General features: G+C 37.4%; 1 protein-coding gene across 4 annotated transcripts in view; it reads left to right on the forward strand.

Annotated features, from left to right (window-relative positions):
• NR2C2 (nuclear receptor subfamily 2 group C member 2) overlaps positions 1-18,488 on the forward strand; it is a 120,548-nt gene that overhangs the window by 51,006 nt on the left and 51,054 nt on the right. For all 4 annotated transcript variants that reach the window (XM_058565788.1, XM_058565793.1, XM_058565792.1 and 1 more), the window contains one exon: positions 10,158-10,268. In XM_058565788.1, the coding sequence (XP_058421771.1) occupies positions 10,158-10,268 (111 nt within the window). The remainder of the gene's footprint in view (positions 1-10,157; positions 10,269-18,488) is intronic.

Raw genomic sequence — 18,488 nt, forward strand, 5'->3', positions numbered from 1 at the left:
GCACAAATATGTACATGGATGTTGGGAGATGTATTCTGCAGGATTTGAGCCTCATCACACCTTCTTTAAAATGGTTTGTGCCTGTCCTGCCTGTCTCTCAGCTAAGAGAGAATTAATTTATATGAAGAATTTTGTAAACTAAACATCACCATGAAAATATTAGCTTATGTTATCTTTATTACAGTGAATTTTTTTGTTGGTAAAATTAATGCTTATGAAAGAAAAAATCTTTTCATAATTACCCCAGTACGTAGTCATGAATGCTTTATAAAGTTGAGATATAATTCACTTACCATAAAATTCACTTCTCCCAATCTTGAATGAAGTTGGAGAACTAAGAAAGCAAAGAGTACAGAGCTCAAAATCCAAAAGGAACCTAACCAAACCAAAAGGAGGAAGCAACTCACAGAAGCAATGGGCACAAGGGGCTCAGTGCGGGTACCTCACTTGATTTTGGAGGTCACCTCCTTTGATTCCCACTTCTGACACCATATATGTTAGCTTGGAAAGCAAATTCGCCTTATTTTATCCTCAAAATGAGTTTAGTCAGGAATAGCAAAAAGAATTTCAATTTGAGATGTCCATGCTATGATGAACCATAGGCAAATCCAGAAAGGAGAGGAGGGGAGCTTGCTTTTATAGATAAAAGGGGGGATTAGGGAAGGGCTATTCTAAACAAAAGTCCCTTGGGGGAAAGTAACAGTTCAGGGCAGCAATGACTTCTCATTGGTTAAGCCCGGGCATTTCTCATTGGCTGGGCTGTTGCCATGTCAGGAGAGAAATATTCCTTCAGTAGTAAAGTAGTTTTACTTCTTGTCAAAGATGCAACTGTTGGTCTCTTCCTGTTTGGGATAACTGATGATGTATGATGGAGCATGAGAGCTCCCTCTACAGGTCTTCCCAACTCCAATTTAGTTAAGATTTCTTTTATTAATATACCACATTTTGCTTATCCATTCATCTGTACATGGACATTTGGGTTTCTTCCACCTCTTGACTATTATAATGCTGCTGTGAACATGTGTGTACAAATATCTCTTCGAGGCACTGCTTTCACTTCTTTTGTGTATATACCCAGAAGTGTAATTGCTGGATCATATGGTAATTCTATGTTTAATTTTTTGTAGAACTGCCATCCTGTTTTCCACAACAGCTGTACCATTATACTTTCCCGCCAACAGTGCACAAGGGTTCCAGTTTCTGCACATCTTAGCCAACGCTTGTTATTTTCTGTTTTTTTGATAGTAGCTATGCTAATGGGTGTGAGGCAGTGTCATTGTAGTTTAGATTTTTATTTCCCTAATGATCAGTGGAAATAGGGAACAGCTTTTCATGTGCTTGTTGGCCGTTTGTGTATCTTCTTTGGAGAAATGTCTATTCAAGTCCTTTGCCTCTTTTTTAATCAAGTTGGATTTTTTTATGTTGTTGAGTTTCAGGAGTTCTTCATGGTATTATTTATTTATTTGTTTGTTTATTTGTTTACTTGCTTGCTTACTGAGGAAGGGTGTCCCTGAGCTAACATCTGTGCCAATCTTGCTCTATTTTGTATATGGGACATCACCACAGCATGGCTTGATGAGCAGTGTGTAGGTCCACACCCGGGATCTGAACCCGCGAACACCCCAGCCTCTTTTAGTTGCCTTTTTACTCTGTTGATATTATCTTTCAATGTAGAAATTTTAAAAATTTTTATGAAGTCCAGTTTGTCTATTTTTTTCCTTTGTTGCCTGTGCCTTTGCTGTCATATCCGTGAAATCGTTGCTAAATCTAATGGTTTGATGCTTTTTGTTTTCTTCTAAGAGTTTTATGGTTTAGGTCTTATATTTAGGTCTTTGATCCATTTTGAGTTAATTATTCTATATGGTGTTAAGTAAGATGTTCAACTTCATTCTTTTGCATGTAGATATCCAGTTTTCCCAGCACCATTTATTGCAAAGTCTGTCCTTTCCCCACTGAATGGTCTTCACATCATTGTCAAAAATCATTTAACCATATATGTGAGGGTTTATTTCACTTTGCGTAGTATTGACATCTTAGCAATATTAACTCTTCCGATCCACGAACATTGAATGTGTTTCCATTTATTTATGTCTTTAATTTTTTTCAGCAGTGTTTTGTAGCTTTCATTGTATAATAGTTCCCCCTTATCTGTGGGGGATATGTTCCAAGACCTTCAGTGAATGCCTGAAACTGCAGCTAGTAGCGAATTCTGTGTATACTATGTTTTTTCCTAATCATATATACCTGTGGTAAAGTTTAGTTTATAAATTGGGCACAGTAAGAGATTAACAACAATAGGTAATAATAAAATAGAACAATTATAACAATATCCTCTAATAAAAGTTACCATAGACCTTAGCAACCTCAGCATATGATTTTTTTTTCTTCCCTCATTTAGAACTTTGCACTTAAAGGAAGCACTTTATGGCTTCTCTTTGGCATATTTTAATTGCCAGCATCACTACTCTTGTGCTTTTGGGCTGTTAAGTAAAATAAAGGCTAATTGAGCACAAGTACCATGATACTGAGACAGTCAGTCCGATAACCAAGATGGCTACTAAGTGAGTAATGGGCAGGTAGTGTATATAGTGTGGATTTGCTGGACAAAGAGATGATTCCTCGTCCCGGGCAGGATGAAGCCAGATGGCTTGAGATTTCATCACACTACTCAGAATGGCACACAATTTAAAATTTGTGAGTTGTTTATTTCTGGAATTTTCCATTTAATATTTTTAGACCACGGTTGATTGCAGGTAACTGAAACTATGGAAAACAAAACCACAGATAAGGGGAGACTACTGTACACATCTTTTACCTCCTTGGTTAAGTTAATTTCTAAGTATTTTATTCTTTTTGATGCTATTGTAAATGGAATTGTTTACCTAATTTCCTTTTCAGATAGTTCATTGTTCATATGTAAAAATGCTACTGAGTTTTGTGTGTTGACTTTGTATCCTGCTACTTTGCTGAATTCATTTATTCTAACAGTTTGTCTGTGTGTGTGTGTAATTTTTAGGATTTTCTATGTATATGATCATATCATCTGTAGAGATAATTTCACTTCTTCCCTTGCAATTTGGATGCCTTTTCTTTCCTTTTATTGCCTAATTACTCTGATTAGAACTCCCAGTACTATGTTGAGTAGAAGTGGTGAGAGCAGGCATCCTTGCCTTGTTCTTCATTTTAGAAGAAAAGCTTTCAGTCTTTCACCTTTGAGTATGATGTTCACTGTGGGTTTTTTATACCTGGCTTTTATTATGCAGAGGTAGTTTCCTTCTTTTCCTAGTTTGTTGAATTTTTTTATCATGAAAAGGTGTTGAGTTTTGTCAAATGCTTTTTCTCCAGCTATTGAGATAACGCATGTGGGTTTTTCCCTTCATTCTGTTAATGCGATGTATTACATTGATTTGAGTTTTTTATGTTGAACTATCCTTGCATTCCAGGAATAGATTCCATTTGGTGTCGTGGTGTATGATCCTTTTAATATGCTGCTGAATTCCGTTTGCTAGTATTTTGTTGAGGATTTTTGTGTCAAAGTTTATAAGAGATATTGGTGTGTAGTTTTCTTTTCTTGTAGTGTCTTTGTCTGACTTTGGTGTCAGGGTAATTCTGGCCTCATAAGAGTGAGGTAGGAAATATTCCTTCCTGTTCAATTTTTTGGAAAAGTTTGAGAAGCCTTGGTATTAGTTCTTCTTTAAATATTTGGTAGAAGTCACCAGTGAAGCCATCAGGTCCAGAGTTTTGTTTTTTTGTGTGTGGGGGAAGATTTTTGGTTATTGATTTCATCTCCTTAGTAGTTACAAGTCTATTCATATTTTTTATTTCTTAATGATTTTGTCATGGTAGGTTTTGTGTTTCTAGGAATTTTTCCATTTCATCTAGGTTATCCAGTTTGTTGGCATACAGTTGTTTATAGCATTCTGTTATAATCCTTATATTTCTGTAGACTTGATAGTAATGTCCTCACTTTCATGTCTGATTTTAGTAATTTGAGTCTTCTCTTTTTTTTTTTTTCGTTAGTCCATCTAGCTAAAGTTTTGTCAGTTCTGTTGACCTTTGCCAAGAACCAACATTTGGTTTTGTTGGTTTTCTCTCTGCTATAATTTTTATTATTTTTTCCTCCTGCTAGCTTTGTGTTTCATTTTTTTTTTCTTTTTCTAGTCCCTTAATTTATAAAGTTAGGGTGTTCATTTGAGATCTTTCTTGTTTTTTAATGTAAGTATTTGTAGCTCATAAATTTCCCTTTAACACTGCTTTTGCAGTGTCTCATAAGTTTGGGAATGTTGTGTTTTCATTTTCATTCATCTCTAAGTTTTTTCTAATTTCTCTTGTGTGTTCCTCTTTGATCCATTGGTTAAGAGTATGTTTTTCAATTTCCTCAAATTTGTGAATTTTCCTGTTTCCTTCAGTTGATGATTTCTAACTTCATCCTGTTATGGTCGGAGGAGATAATTTGTTATCTATCTTTTAAGATCCGTTGAGACGTAATTTGTGGCCTAATATATGGTCTGTCCTGGAGAATGTTCCATGTGCATTTGAGAAGAATATATTTGTTGTTTCTGGGTAGAGTGTTCTGTGTAGATTGTTAGATCTAGTTGGTTTATTGTGTTGTTTAAGTTCTGTGTTTCCTTACATGTCTTCTGTCTGGTTGTTCTCTCCATTCTTGAGATTGGGCTAGTGAAGTCTCCAACTATTGTTGCAGAAATGTCTATTTATTCCTTCAGTTTTATCAGTTTTCACTTCACATATTTTCCTGGTCTGTTATTAGGTGTGTAGATGTTTGTAGTTGCCATATCTTCTTGCTGTGTTGAATCTTTTATTAATTTATAGTGTCCTTCTTTGTCTCTTGTAATCTTTTAAAATTTAAACTGTTTTGTTTGATATTAGTACAACCACTTCTGCTTTCTTTTGGTTGCTATTTGCATGGAATATCTCTTTCCTTCCTTTCATTTTCAATCTATTTGTGTTTTTTGTTCTAAAGTGAATCTCTTGTAGACAGCATATTGTTGAATCATGAGTTTCTATACATTTTGTCAATCTCTTTTTTGATTGAAGAGTTTCATCCATTTGTACTTAAATAATTACTGATAAAGAGGGACTTCTGTCATTTTGCTATTCTGTCATTTTGTATATGTCTTTTAGCTTTTTGTTTCTCATTTCCTGCATTTTTGCCTTCTTTTGTGTTTAGTTGATTTTTTTTGTGGTGAAATACTTAAAACCTCTCTTGTTGTTATGGTATATATTGTATAGCTATTTTCTTTGTGGTTTCCATGGGGATTATATTTAACATCCTGAAGTTACAACACTCTCGTTTACATTTATACCATCTTAACTTCAGTGACATGCAACAGCTTGCCTCCTTTATAGCTCCGTTCCCACCCTTTTTGGTTCTTGATGTCACAAAATTAAATCTTTATACATTTTGTGCTCCAAAACATAAATTAATCATTCTTTTAAAGGCATTAGTCTCCTAAATTATGTAGTAAACAAGATTTGGAGTTTCAAATCAGAGTAACAATAATACTAGCTTTCATACTAAAAAGTTTTTTGTTTTTCTTTAAATGTCTTAGTCTCTTAAATCACGTAGAAAACAAAAAGTACAGTTACAAACCCTCATTACAATAATACTAGCTTTTATAATTGCTCATGTGTTTACATTTATTGAGATCTTTATTTCTCCAATAGGCTTTGAATTAGTGTCTAGTGTCTTTTCATTTTATCGTGCAGGACTCCCTTGAGCATTTCTTGCAGAACAGGTCCAGTGATCATGAACTCCCTCAGCTTTTGTTCATCTGGGAATGTCTTGATTTCTCCCTCACTTTTGAAGGACAGTTTTGCCAGGTATAGGATTCTTGGTTGACAGGTTTTTTTCCTTTGAGCACTTTGAATGCATTGGCGTACTGTCTTCTGGCATCCAAAGTTTCTGATGAGAACCCTTCAAGTAATCTAACTGAGGATCCTTTGTGTGTGATAATTTGCTTTTCTCTTGCTGTTTCAAGATTCTCTCTTTGTCTTTGTTTTTTGAAAGTTTGATTATAATTTGTCTTTGAATTCCTCTTACTTGGAGTTTGTTGAGCTTTTTGGGTATTTATATTCATGTCTGTCATCAAATTTGGGAAGTCTTAAGCCATTATTTTTTCAAATATTCTCTCTGCCTGTTTTTCTCTCTCTTCTCCTTCAGACTCCCACAATGCATATGCTAGGCCACTTGTTGGTGTCCTACAGACCCTTTAGGCTCTAGACACTTTTCTTTAATCTTTTTTCTCTCTGTTCCTCAGAGTTGATAATTTCCATTGTTCTATTTTCAAGTTCATTGATTCTTCTGCTTGTTCAAATCTGCCTTTGAATCCCTCTAATGAATTTTTCATTTCAGTTATTGTAGTTGTTAGCTCTAGAATTTCTTTTGTTTTCTTTGTAGGTTTTCTGTGTCTTTATGATATTTCCATTTTGTTCATATGCCATTTTTGACTTTTTCCACATCTTTCTTTATTGCTCTGAGTGTCTGTTGGACATTTGTTTTAAAAGTCTTTGTCTAGTAGATCTGACATCAGACATTTTTCAGGGATAGTTTTGTTGATTTATTTTATTTGAATGAGCCATACTTTCCTGTTTCTTTCAATGCCTTGTGATTTTTTGTTATTGTTGAAAACTGGACTGTTGAATCTAGTAATGTGATACTTCTGGAAATCAGATTCCCAAGATTTGCTGGGTTTTGTTGTTATTTTGTTTGTTTTTTATCTTGTAGGGTGTCTCTATGCCCAGGATCATTCTGACATGTAAACATAAGGTCTTCTAAGGTCTTTTCTAAACCTGTGCCTTTCCCTGGGCATTTATAGTCTCTTTCTAATTTTCCCTGCATATGCATTTGCTTTTGAACATCCCAGTCTTTAGTGTCTGGCTCCCAAAAGAGACAAAAGAGAATAATAGGGGGTGGAGAGAAACAATCCAGCCCTTTAAGTTCTCTGGAAGTCACTTCAGCCACACATGGAGGGGCATGCAACAATAGGTGGAAGTACAGTGACACTGGCTGCCCTCTTTGTCTTCACCTCTGCAGTCAGAAGCAGCAATCACCAGTTAGAGCACAGATCCCCAAGATTTGGAGGACAAGGGTCCTTTTTGCCCACGCTGGCTCCCACAAGCTGTGTGCAAGCTGCTCCAGGAACACGTGCACAGCTGCTTGCTTCAGGGTGGAGGTGGGCAATGGGTAGCTGCTACTCTGCTAAGAGCTGAAGTTGACTGAAATTAATCACAATTCATTGTCCAAGCCTTCTTTTGGACGTTGCAAGCCTTCAATAGACTCCAGAGTTCCAAAATAGTTACCTGAGACAGATTCCACCAATGGCGAGCAGATTCCTGGGGCTTCCTACTCCATAATCTTCCCAGAATTCTCTCTGAAGTTAATATTTTTCTATGTAGTATGAAGGAGGGGTCCAATTTCATTCTCCTGCATGTTTTGTCCAGTTGTCCCATCACCATTTGTTAAAAAGACTATTCTTTCCTCATTGAATTGTCATGGCACTTTTGTGGAAAATCATTTGACCCTATATGTGATGGTTTATTTCTGGCTTCTTTATTCTATTTTATTAGTCTATATGTCTGTTTTTATGCCAGTGCCACACTGTTTTGATTATTATAGCTTTGTAATAAATTTTGAAATGAGGAAGTGTGAGTCCTCCAACTCTGTTATTTTTCAAGATTGTTTTGGCTATTCTGGGTCCCTTGCATTTCCATGTGAATTTTAGGATCAGCTTGTCAATTTATGCAATAAAGGCAGCTGGAATTTTAATAGCAATTACTTTGAATCTGTAGATCAATTTGGGTAGTATTGACATCTTAGTAATGTTAATTCTTCTGATTCGTGAACACATCTTTACATTTATCTAAGTCGTCTTTAATTTCTTTCAATAATGTTTTGTGGTTTTCAGTGTACAAGTCTTACACTTACTTTGTTAAATTTATTACTAAGTATTTTCTTGTTTTTGGTGCTATAGTCAGTCAGATTCCTTAATTTCATTTTTCTGATTGCTCTTTGCTAATGTATAGAAATACAACTAATTTTTATATATTGATCTTGTATCTTGCAATCTTAGAACTCATTAACTAGCTCTATTAGTTTTTTTGTGGATTCTTTAGGATTTTCTGTATACAAGATCATGTCATCTGCAAAGAGAGATTGTTTTCCTCCTCCTTTTTCAAATCTGATGCTTTTATTTCTTTTTCTTGCCTAATTGCCCTGGCTAGAACCTCCAGTACAATGTCAAGTAGATGTGAAAGCAGACATCTTTGTCTTATTCCTGATCTTAGCAAGAAAGCTGTTAGTCTTTTACTATTAAGTATTATGTTAGCTGTGAATATTTTTGTGTGTATGTGTGTGAGGAAGATTAATGCTAACATCTGATGCCAATCCTCTTCTTTTTGCTGAGGAAGATTGGCCCTGGGCTAACATCTGTGCTCATCATCCTCCACTTTATATGGGATGCCGCCACAGCACGGCTTGACAAGCAGTACATCGGTCTGCGCTTGGGATCCGAGCCTGTGAATCCCGGGCCGCCGCAGCAGAGTGCATGAACTTAACCGCTATGCCACCGGGCTGGCCCTAGCTGTGAATATTTTATCGATACTTTTTATCAGGTTGAGAACTTTCCTTCTATTCCTATTTTTTTGAGTGTTTTAATCATGAAAAGATGTTGGATTTTGTTAAATGATTTTTCTGTGTCAGTTGAGATGATTGAAATGATGTGGCTTTTGTCCTCTATTCCTTTAATATAGTGTATTACATTGTTTGATTCATATGTTGAACCAAGTTTGCATTACTGGGATAAATCCCACTCTGGTCATGGTGTATAATCCTTTATATGCTTCTGGGTTTGGTTTGCTAGTGTTTTGTTGAAGACTGTTGCATCTGTATTCATAAGGAATATCTGTCTGTAGTTTTCTTTTCTTTTGATATCTTTGTCTGGTTTTGGTTTCAGGTAATAATGGTCTCATAGAATGAATTAGGATCTGTTCCCTTCTCTTCTATTTTTTGGAAGCATTGTAAAGCATTGGTTCATGATATACTTTTTTTTTTTTTTAGAAATACGCTTTTATTTATTTATTTTTCCCCCCCAAAGCCCCAGTAGATAGTTGTATGTCATAGCTGCACCTCCTTCTAGTTGCTGTATGTGGGACACGGCCTCAGCATGGCCGGAGAAGCAGTGCGTCGGTGCGTGCCCAGGATCCGAACCCGGGCCTCCAGCAGCGGAGCGCATGCACTTAACCGCTAAGCCACAGGGCCGGCCCCCATGATATACTTTTATTCAAAGAAAAATAACATCTCCCCACTTCAGGTACCCAGGTGACATTCAGAACCTTGAACCTTGCCTTTGGTAGGTATTAACTAAATTATAGACCCTTCGTTTTTTTTGTGAGGAGATCAGCCCTGTGCTAACATCTGCCAATCCTCCTCTTTTTTCGCTGAGGAAGACTGGCCCTGGGCTAACATCCGTGCCCATCTTCCTCCACTTTATATAGGATGCCACCACAGCATGGCTTGCCAAGCGGTGCGTCGGTGCATGCCAAGGATCCACACCGGTGAACCCCGGGCCGCCGCAGCGGAGCGCACACACTTAACCACTTGCACCACTGGGCCAGCCCCTATAGACCCTTCATTTACTGATGGACTTTTACCAGCCCCATCTCAGTGGGGCTGGGAGGTTGCCAGGACTCTTTCACAAGTACTAATCCCAGTAGTTTTCAGTGTAATGCTGGTTCTGTTTGCCATCCTCTACGATGTTGAGAGCCCTTCTTCTGGAAACTGTTATCGTAAAGGAATGTTTTACAGCTGGTTTTGGAGACAGTGAAAAAATTCAAAGATCATCGTTAAAAAGTTATTTTGGTAGCTTTTTATTTTATTAAAGTCGTGCAGAGCAGATTTGAAAATTCCTTTGTTTTTTTCTTGCATTTTTAATATTAGAAACAGCTATTTTAAAATTCTGTTTTCTAAGGGCCATCCTGTGGCAATATGTCATTGATTCTTTTGTCATCGAGGGTTCATACTCCAGAACTACACAACTTTATTACTCAAAGCCACAGTGAAAGCAAGAGGCATAGTCCTGAGGCCACCACTGGGCATCTCTCTGAACCCCCTTGTGATCCAGCCCGCTTCTCGCCCACAGGTACCACGTACACAGACCTCTCAGCCGGAATCTCCAGGGATGACCAGCCCCTCCCCGCGCATCCAGATAATCTCCACCGACTCTGCGGTAGCCTCACCTCAGCGCATTCAGGTACCTGCACCAGTCCCACTTGGTTCCAGTCACCTGCCCAAGTGCAGCCCTGCCTTTCCTGAATCCTTTCCAGACACAAACCTGCCTAAGAGTTTCACTAACAGTTGTGCTTCTTGGGCATCAAGTACAGTACAACTTCATTCCTTCATTAAAAAATAAAAGAAGAAAAAGCTGACATTTATTGAACTAACTTACTTTTAATGCAAAAGTCTAAATTGTTGTTTCAAACTGTCAGGATGAAGTACATTTTATTACTTATGTGCTTCCAAATTGAGACGCAATATGTCCTAGTAGTTAAAAGTATGGGCCCCGACTTACCCTACTTTGTAGCTTTTTTGACCTTGGAAAATTAACTTTTCAGTGCATCACTTTTTTCATTTCGAATATGTACACAATACTAGTACTTACCTCGTTAGGTTATTGTGAGGAATCAGTGGGATGTTGCTTGTAAAGTCCTTAAAACAGTGCCTGGCACATACCAATGTTCAGTATGTATTAATTATCTATATATAATAACTATTATTACTAGTATCGTTGTTATTGTTAACTAATTGATATTCACTTATGAGAAGTTTAGTCTTCCCCAGAGCTCTGAACCTGCCTCTGGCCCACTGAACAAAGGGAAGGTATGTGTATCAAAATCATGGTCAGCACTCTGGGAGGTAGGGATAATATATTGATGATACACAGATTAAAGATTCATAGTTATCTCAACAAGCTGAATCAAAAGGCCAAACCAAAAAACAAGAACAGAGATGAATGGCAAACTCATACATAACATGAGTTTGAGAGAATACCAGGGGTGGACAGGTATTTGAATGAATAAGTAAAAGGATTGCTTTCATTTACTGTTTATTTCAAGCTCAGTATAGTGAACAGGGGCCAGCCCAGTGGTGCAAGTGGTTAAGTGCACGCGCTCCACTGCGGTGGCCCGGGGTTCGCCGGTTCAGATCCCGGGCGCGCACCGATGCACTGCTTGTCGAGCCATGCTGTGGTGGCGTCTCATATAAAGTAGAGGAAGACGGGCACCGATGTTAGCCCAGGGCCAGTCTTCCTCAGGAGAAAAAGGAGGATTGGCATCAGATGTTAGCTCAGGGCTGATCTTCCTCACAAAAAAATAAAATAAGTGAACAGTATGATGTAGTAACCAGATAATTTCTATAGTGTTTTCCCACTCTTAAAAGCGATTTTATGGACTAGCTATTATAAACTAACCATAGAAGAGTTCTAATAAGTAAAATGAAATAAGTTAAACATTGTATTTCCATGCTGTCTGTATTGCGTAATATTTTATCATAAATACAGAAGTTCATATACTTTTCATTATTTTAACTTCACACCAAGTAGGAAACACATATCTGAGTGTTTGGAAATTCAGAAGTAATGGGCCTGGCATTAATGAGGTTTTACCATTCCTCAGAATTAGGAACTTTATATAGCTAAATTACTTTTTGTCTTTTACTTTGTTCTTACTTGCTGATTATGACTTGAAAATGGGTCCTTTATAATTTTATGTAATAGTTATTAAGATCCTGCCTACATAACTCTTCTGACTCTGGGAAAGAAACTAACTGTGCATTTAACCATAGCTGTTACGTTTTCGTCTCAAAACCACCTGAGAGCAGATGAGAAAGTAGAAAGTTCCCTCAGGAGACTCTGTCAGTAGCTAGTGTATATATCAAAAGGGAGTGCACATTTCCCCCTGTATTGGTATAAGAATAATCTTTCTGTTTTGCTAAGGGCCATTCTAGCATCCCATTCCATAAAATGGGGCTATTCCCATGCCCTGGTGCTTGGCCCATGGTGACACTGCTGTCCTGGCTGGAATGCAGGAAGGTCCCGTGAGCAGAAGTCTTGTAGAATAGATCTTTGGTGTTGAGCTTTCAATCTCTAGGGGAGGAGGATAACCCTTGAGCATGAGTTTTATGTATAGTAAATATAGTTAAAAATCATTTCATTGTGAACTGTCAATAAAATTGGACATACCTAAGTGGAACTGAACTGACTGTATTTCAAGGTTTGCTTTTTTTTAAAGGAAAATTAAGGTTATAAGATGATTTCTGGGTTCTTGATGTTGGTGCTGATGGCCTCCATGAAGTTTTCGTTTCTAGCCCTGACTTTAGTGATGAATCTCCAATGCCCTGAGGCCTGGGAAGAGAATAAGTGCTATGATGTTTTCATGAATAACAATGCTTGGAATCCAAGTAGTGGCTTCTGTGATAAGGTTGGGAGGGAAAGATTATACAGTAAGGATGACAGGCTAGGCAACATTTAGGAGCTTGGCTTTGAATGGAACCGACTTGGGGTCAAATCTTGTCTCCACTCAGGTATGTGACCTTGGGGAAAGTTTCCAAAACCTCTATAGATGTAAAATGGCAACAATAATAGGACCTATTTAGGATTTTAAAAGGATTAAATGAGATAATGCCTATAAACCTATAGGAAGCAAATATCAATAAATGTTAGCAACTGAGTTATAATTTATTTTTTTGAATTTTTTTAATGTTTTACTTTTATATAATTTCAACCTTATGGAAAATAGTGCATGAAAATCCTGTATACCCTTTACCTACATTCACTGATTGCTGTAACATTCTCAGTGTGTGTATGTGTATTTTTTCTGAATTGTTTCAGAATAAATTAGAGACATCACATGTCCTTGTCCTGGGTGCTTCAGTATGTGTTTCCTAAGAACAATGACATTTTCTTACATAATCACAATACAGTTTTCACAATCAGAAAATTTGATGTTGAAACATGCCATTATGTAATCCATAGTCTATATTCTATATTCTAAACTGTCATCAGTTGTCCCAGTTAAGTTTTTTTTAGCTATTTTTCTCATTCCAGGATTTATGTTATTGTTTTTAATAATGATAATAATAATTAAGATGACAGCATAAGACCAACTTATCTAGTTATGCAGGCCAGTTGAGGGTGATCTGAAGCATAGACTTGTGTCCATCAGTATCTTGTCATCCTAATGGCCCCAAAAGGGCTTTGAGGCCAAGTGGGAAGGGTGGCAGTCCTCAGAGTTGGGGAGGAAGCCTTGTGGCTAGGGTTGAGAGCTGTTGTTTTTTGGGATACAGAGGTCTAGTGTGGGAACTGTGGGAGGAGATGGGGAAGATAAGAAAAGCCATAGGAGAGCACCCACTTGTCTGAGAATGAGATTTAATTGAAGCCATCCAATCACAAAGTAACTTCTCAGTAAATCTCACAAGTTTTCATCATACGTAGTCTTTCTAGGCCAGAGGTTTTCAAATTGTGTTCTTTATTGCTTCCCAGATTACAAAAAACATTAGGTTCACATTTTATTTTTTATTTATTTATTTGATTTTTTGCTGAGGAAGATTCATCCTGAGCTAACATCCATTGCCAATCTTCCTTTTTTTTTTGTTTGGGGAAATTTGCCCTGAGCTAACAGCTGTGCCCATCTTCCTCTATTTTGTATGTGGGTTCCTGCCACAGCATGGCTGCTGACTAGTGGTGTAGGTCCACATGCGGGAACCAAACCTAGGCCACTGAAGCAGAGTGTGCTGAACTTAACCACTAGGCCATGGGGCAAGCCCCTCAAATTTTATTTTTTAGTCTGCCTTTCAAAGAAATTAAGGTAGATTAAAAGAAAAACACACCTGAACATGTCATCTATCAAATTTGACACACTAGAGATCACCGGTACACTCACACGTACTGCTGTGTTCTTTCTGTTTGGGGCAAACCTTGGTATAAAGCTTCTCTTTCCCTCTCAGTGTATTTTAAGGACTTCCTGAGATATTCCTCCATACTTCCCATTTCAAATTTATGTTTTTCAGGAGAGCATCGTTTTACTCATTGTTTGACTTAAGGAAATGTTTAAATTTGAGCTTATAAAATACATTTATGTGACAAAATACTTCCTCTATCTGCTTTACATGTTGAGGTTTCACATTTTACAAGAAAGGACTTCTGCTGTTCATATATTTTTTAAAAGTTTGAAATCTTTATTATAGTCCCCAGGGGAAGACATCTTGAGCCCTTATAACACCCTCCCCTTCCCTACTTCTCTCTTCTACCAACTCTTTATTCCTGCACATCCCTTCTTTAAGCTGCCAGTGCCTGTTCTCTGCCCTATCCATGTCCACAACCATCTGATGTTTCCTTTCTCTCTCTGATGTTCTAGTGGCCCCTCTCAGGTACTCAACAACTCAGGTTGTTGCTTGTATTTATGTGCTGAAGGGGTAATAGGTGCACGCCGTAACAAAATCACACCAAACAGGGTACAGAGTAAAAGATGAGTCTCCCTTCCTCCTTCTCCCCAAGTATCTCCCAAGAGGTAACCACTGTTAACATATTGCTTATTTGTTCTTTCAGAGACAGGCTCTGCATATACACCTACAAGCACACTTGTAAATACATACAGCATATTTTTACATGTGTGTCAACGTTCTGCTCACACTGTTCTGTACCTTACTCTGTTTTCTTAGCAACATGTTTTGGAGCTGGTTCTGTATAATATGAATAGAGCTGTCTCTCTGTCTTGAGTGGCTATTTGATATCCCATTTTGAGGATGCTGCAATGCATAACATTCTATCTCCTTAATTTAGCACATGTGACAGTATTACTGTAGGATCGATTCCTCACAGTAGGATTATTGTGGGAAAGGGTGTGTCCATGTGTAATTTTTTTTTTATTGAGGTGTAGTTGACATATCATATTAGTTTCAGGTGCACAACATAGTGATTCAGTATTTGTGTGTATTGCAGAATGATCACCACAATGTCTGGTTACCATTCATCACCATACGTAGTTATAAAATGTTTTTCTTGTGATGAGAACTTTAAAAGATCTACTCTCTTAGAAACTTTCAAATATGCAATACAGTAATATTAACTATAGTCACCATGTTGTATATTGCGTCCGCATGACTTATTTATAACTGGAAGTTTGTACCTTTTGTCTCCCTTCACCCATTTCACCCACCCTCCAACCCCTACTTCTGGCAACCACCAATCTCTGCTCTGTATCTATGGACTCATGTTTTTTAGATTCCGTATATAAGTGAAATCATGTATTTGTCTTTGTCTCCCTCTGACTTATTTCACTTAGCATACTGCCCTCAAGGTCCATTCACGTTGTTGCAAAGGGCAGGATTTCCTTCTTTTTTAAGGCTGAATAATATTCCATTGTATATATATAACACATTTTCTTTATCATTTCATGCATTGATAGACATGTAGGTTGTTTCTGTATCTTGGGTATTGTAAATAAAGCTGTAGTGAACATTGGGTGCATCTATCTTTTCAACTTAGTGTTTTCATTTTCTTTGGATAAATACCCACAAGTGGAATTGCTGGCTCATGTGGTAGTTCTTTTTTTTTTTTTTTAATTTTTGTATTTGACACTAAATTTTTTATAATACAATTTTTTTTTCCTGAGGAAGGTTCACCTGAGCTAACATCTGTGCCAGCCTTCCTCTATGTTGTATGTGGGTTGCTGCCACAGCGTGGCTACCGATGAGTGGTGTAGGTCCACACCTAGGAACCAAAGGCCACCAGAGTGGAACATGCGAAACTTAACCACTAGGCCATGGGGCCAGCCCCTGGTAGCTCTATTTTTAATTTTTTTCCTCTGTTGTACATTATTGTTCATCAGTCACCATATAAATGCATCCCTTCGCCCCTTCTGCCCGCCCCCCATCTACCCATCCCTGATAACCACCAAACAGTTCTCTCTGTCCATGTGTTAGTTTATCTTCCACTTATGAGTGAAATCATGCAGTGTTTGTCTTGCTCTTTCTGGCTTATTTCACTTAACATAATACCCTCCAGCTTCCTCCATGTTGTTGCAAATGGGACAATTTGTCTTTTGTTATGCCTGAATAGTATTCCATTATATATATATACCACATCTTCTTTATCCACTCATCAGTCGAGGGACACTTGGGTTGCTTCCATGTCTTGGCTATAGTAAATAATGCTGCAATAAACACAGGGCTGCAGAAGCCTCTTTGGATTGTTGGTTTCAGATTCGTTGGGTAGATACCCAGTAGTGGGATAGCTGGATCATAAGGTATTTCTATTTTTAATTTTTTGAGGAATCTACATACTGTTTTCCATAGAGGCTGCACCAGTTTGCATTCCCACCAGCAGTGAATGAGGGTTCCTATTTCTCCACAGCCTCTCCAGCATTTGTTGTTTTCTGTCTTGGTGATTATAGCCATTCTTACGGGCATAAGGTGATATCTTAAGTGAAGTTTTGATTTGCATTTCCCTGATGATTAGTGATGTTGAACATCTTTTCATGTGCCTATTGGCCTTCTGTATATCTTATTTGGGGAAGTGTCTGTTCCTATCCTCTGCCCATTTTTTGATCAGATTGTTTGGTTTTTTGCTGTTCAGTAGTGTGAGTTCTTTATGTATTATGGAGATTAATCCCTTGTCAGATATATGGTTTGCAAATATTTTTTCCAGCTGGTGGGTTACTTATTCATTTTGACCCTGGTTTCATTTGCCTTGTAGAAGCTCTTTAATATGATGAAGTCCCACTTGTTTATTTTTTCTTTTGTTTCTCTTGTCCGAGTAGACATGGAATTCAAAAAAATCCCTTTATGACTGATGACAAATAGTGTACTACCTATATTTTCTTCTAGGAATTTTATAATTTCAGGTCTCACCTTCAGGTCTTTGATCCATTTTGAGTTAATTTTTGTCTATGATGAAAGAAGATGGTCTACTTTCATTCTTTTGCAAGTGGCTATCAGGTTTTCCCAGAACCATTTATTGAAGAGACTTTCCTTTCTCCATTGTATGTTCTTAGCTCCTTTGTCGAAGATTAGCTGCCCATAGATCTGAGGTTTAATTTCTGGGCTTTCAATTCTGTTCCATTGATCTGTGTGTCTGTTTTTGTACCAGTACCATGTTGTTTTGATTACTATCGCTTTGTAGTGTTTTGAAGTCAGGGATTGTGATGCCTCCGGCTTTGTTCTTCTTTCTCAGGGTTGCTTTAGCTATTCCGGGTCTTTTGTTGCCACATATGAATTTTAGTATCCTTAGTTCTGTTTCCGTGAAGAATGTCATTGGGATTCTGATTGGGATTGCATTGAATCTGTAGATTGCTTTAGGTAGTATGGACATTTTAACTATATTTATTCTTCCAGTCCATGTGCCTGGAATATTTTTCCATTTCTTTATGTCATCATTGATTTCGCTCAATAATGTCTTATAGTTTTCATTGTATAGGTCTTTCACTTCCTTGGTTAAGTTTATTCCTAGATATTTTATTGTTTTTGTTGTGATTGTAAATGGGATTGTCTTCTTGAGTTCTCTTTCTGTTAGTTCATTGTTGGTATATAGAAATGCAACTGATTTCTGTAAGTTGATTTTGTACCCTGCTACTTGGCTGTAGTTGTTGATTATTTCTAATGGTTTTCCAATGGATTCTTTAGAATTTCCTATATATGAGATCATATCATCTGCAGACAGTGAGAGTTTCACTTCTTCGTTGCCTATTTGGATTGCTTTTATTTCTTTTTCTTGCTTAATTGCTCTGGCCAGAACCTCCCGTACTATGTTAAATAAGAGTGGCGAGAGTGGGCGCTCTTATCTTTTTTCTCTTTTCAGAGGGATGGCTTTTGGTTTTTCCCCATTGAGTATGATGTTGGCTGTGGGTTTGTCATATATGGCGTTTATTAAGTTGAGGTACTTTCCTTCTATACCCATTTTGTTGAGAGTTTTTATCATAAATGGATGTTGGATCTTGTCAAATGCTTTCTCTACATCTATTGAAATGATCATGTGGTTTTTATTCCTCATTTTGTTAATTTGGTGTATCACATTGATTGATTTGCGGATGTTGAACCATCCTTGTGTCCCTGGTATAAATCCCACTTGATCATGGCGTATGATCTTTTTAATGTATTGCTGTATTCGGTTTGCCAATATTTTGTTGAGGATTTTTGCATCTATGTTCATCAGGGATATTGGTCTGTAGTTTTCCTTCTTAGTATTGTCCTTGTCTGGCTTTGGTATCAGGGTGATGTTGGCCTCGTAGAATGTGTTGCGAAGTGTTCCATCTTCCTCTGTTTTTTGGAATAGTTTGAGAAGGATAGATCATAAGTCTGCTTTGAATGTTTGGTAAAATTCTCCAAAGAAGCCCTCTGGTCCTGGACTTATTTTGGGGGAGGTTTTTGATTACTGTTTCAATCTCTTTACTTGTGATTGGTATATTCAGTTTCTCTCTTT

Source organism: Diceros bicornis, chromosome 2 (assembly GCF_020826845.1).
Source record: "Diceros bicornis minor isolate mBicDic1 chromosome 2, mDicBic1.mat.cur, whole genome shotgun sequence".
Classification (NCBI taxonomy): Eukaryota; Metazoa; Chordata; class Mammalia; order Perissodactyla; family Rhinocerotidae; genus Diceros; species Diceros bicornis.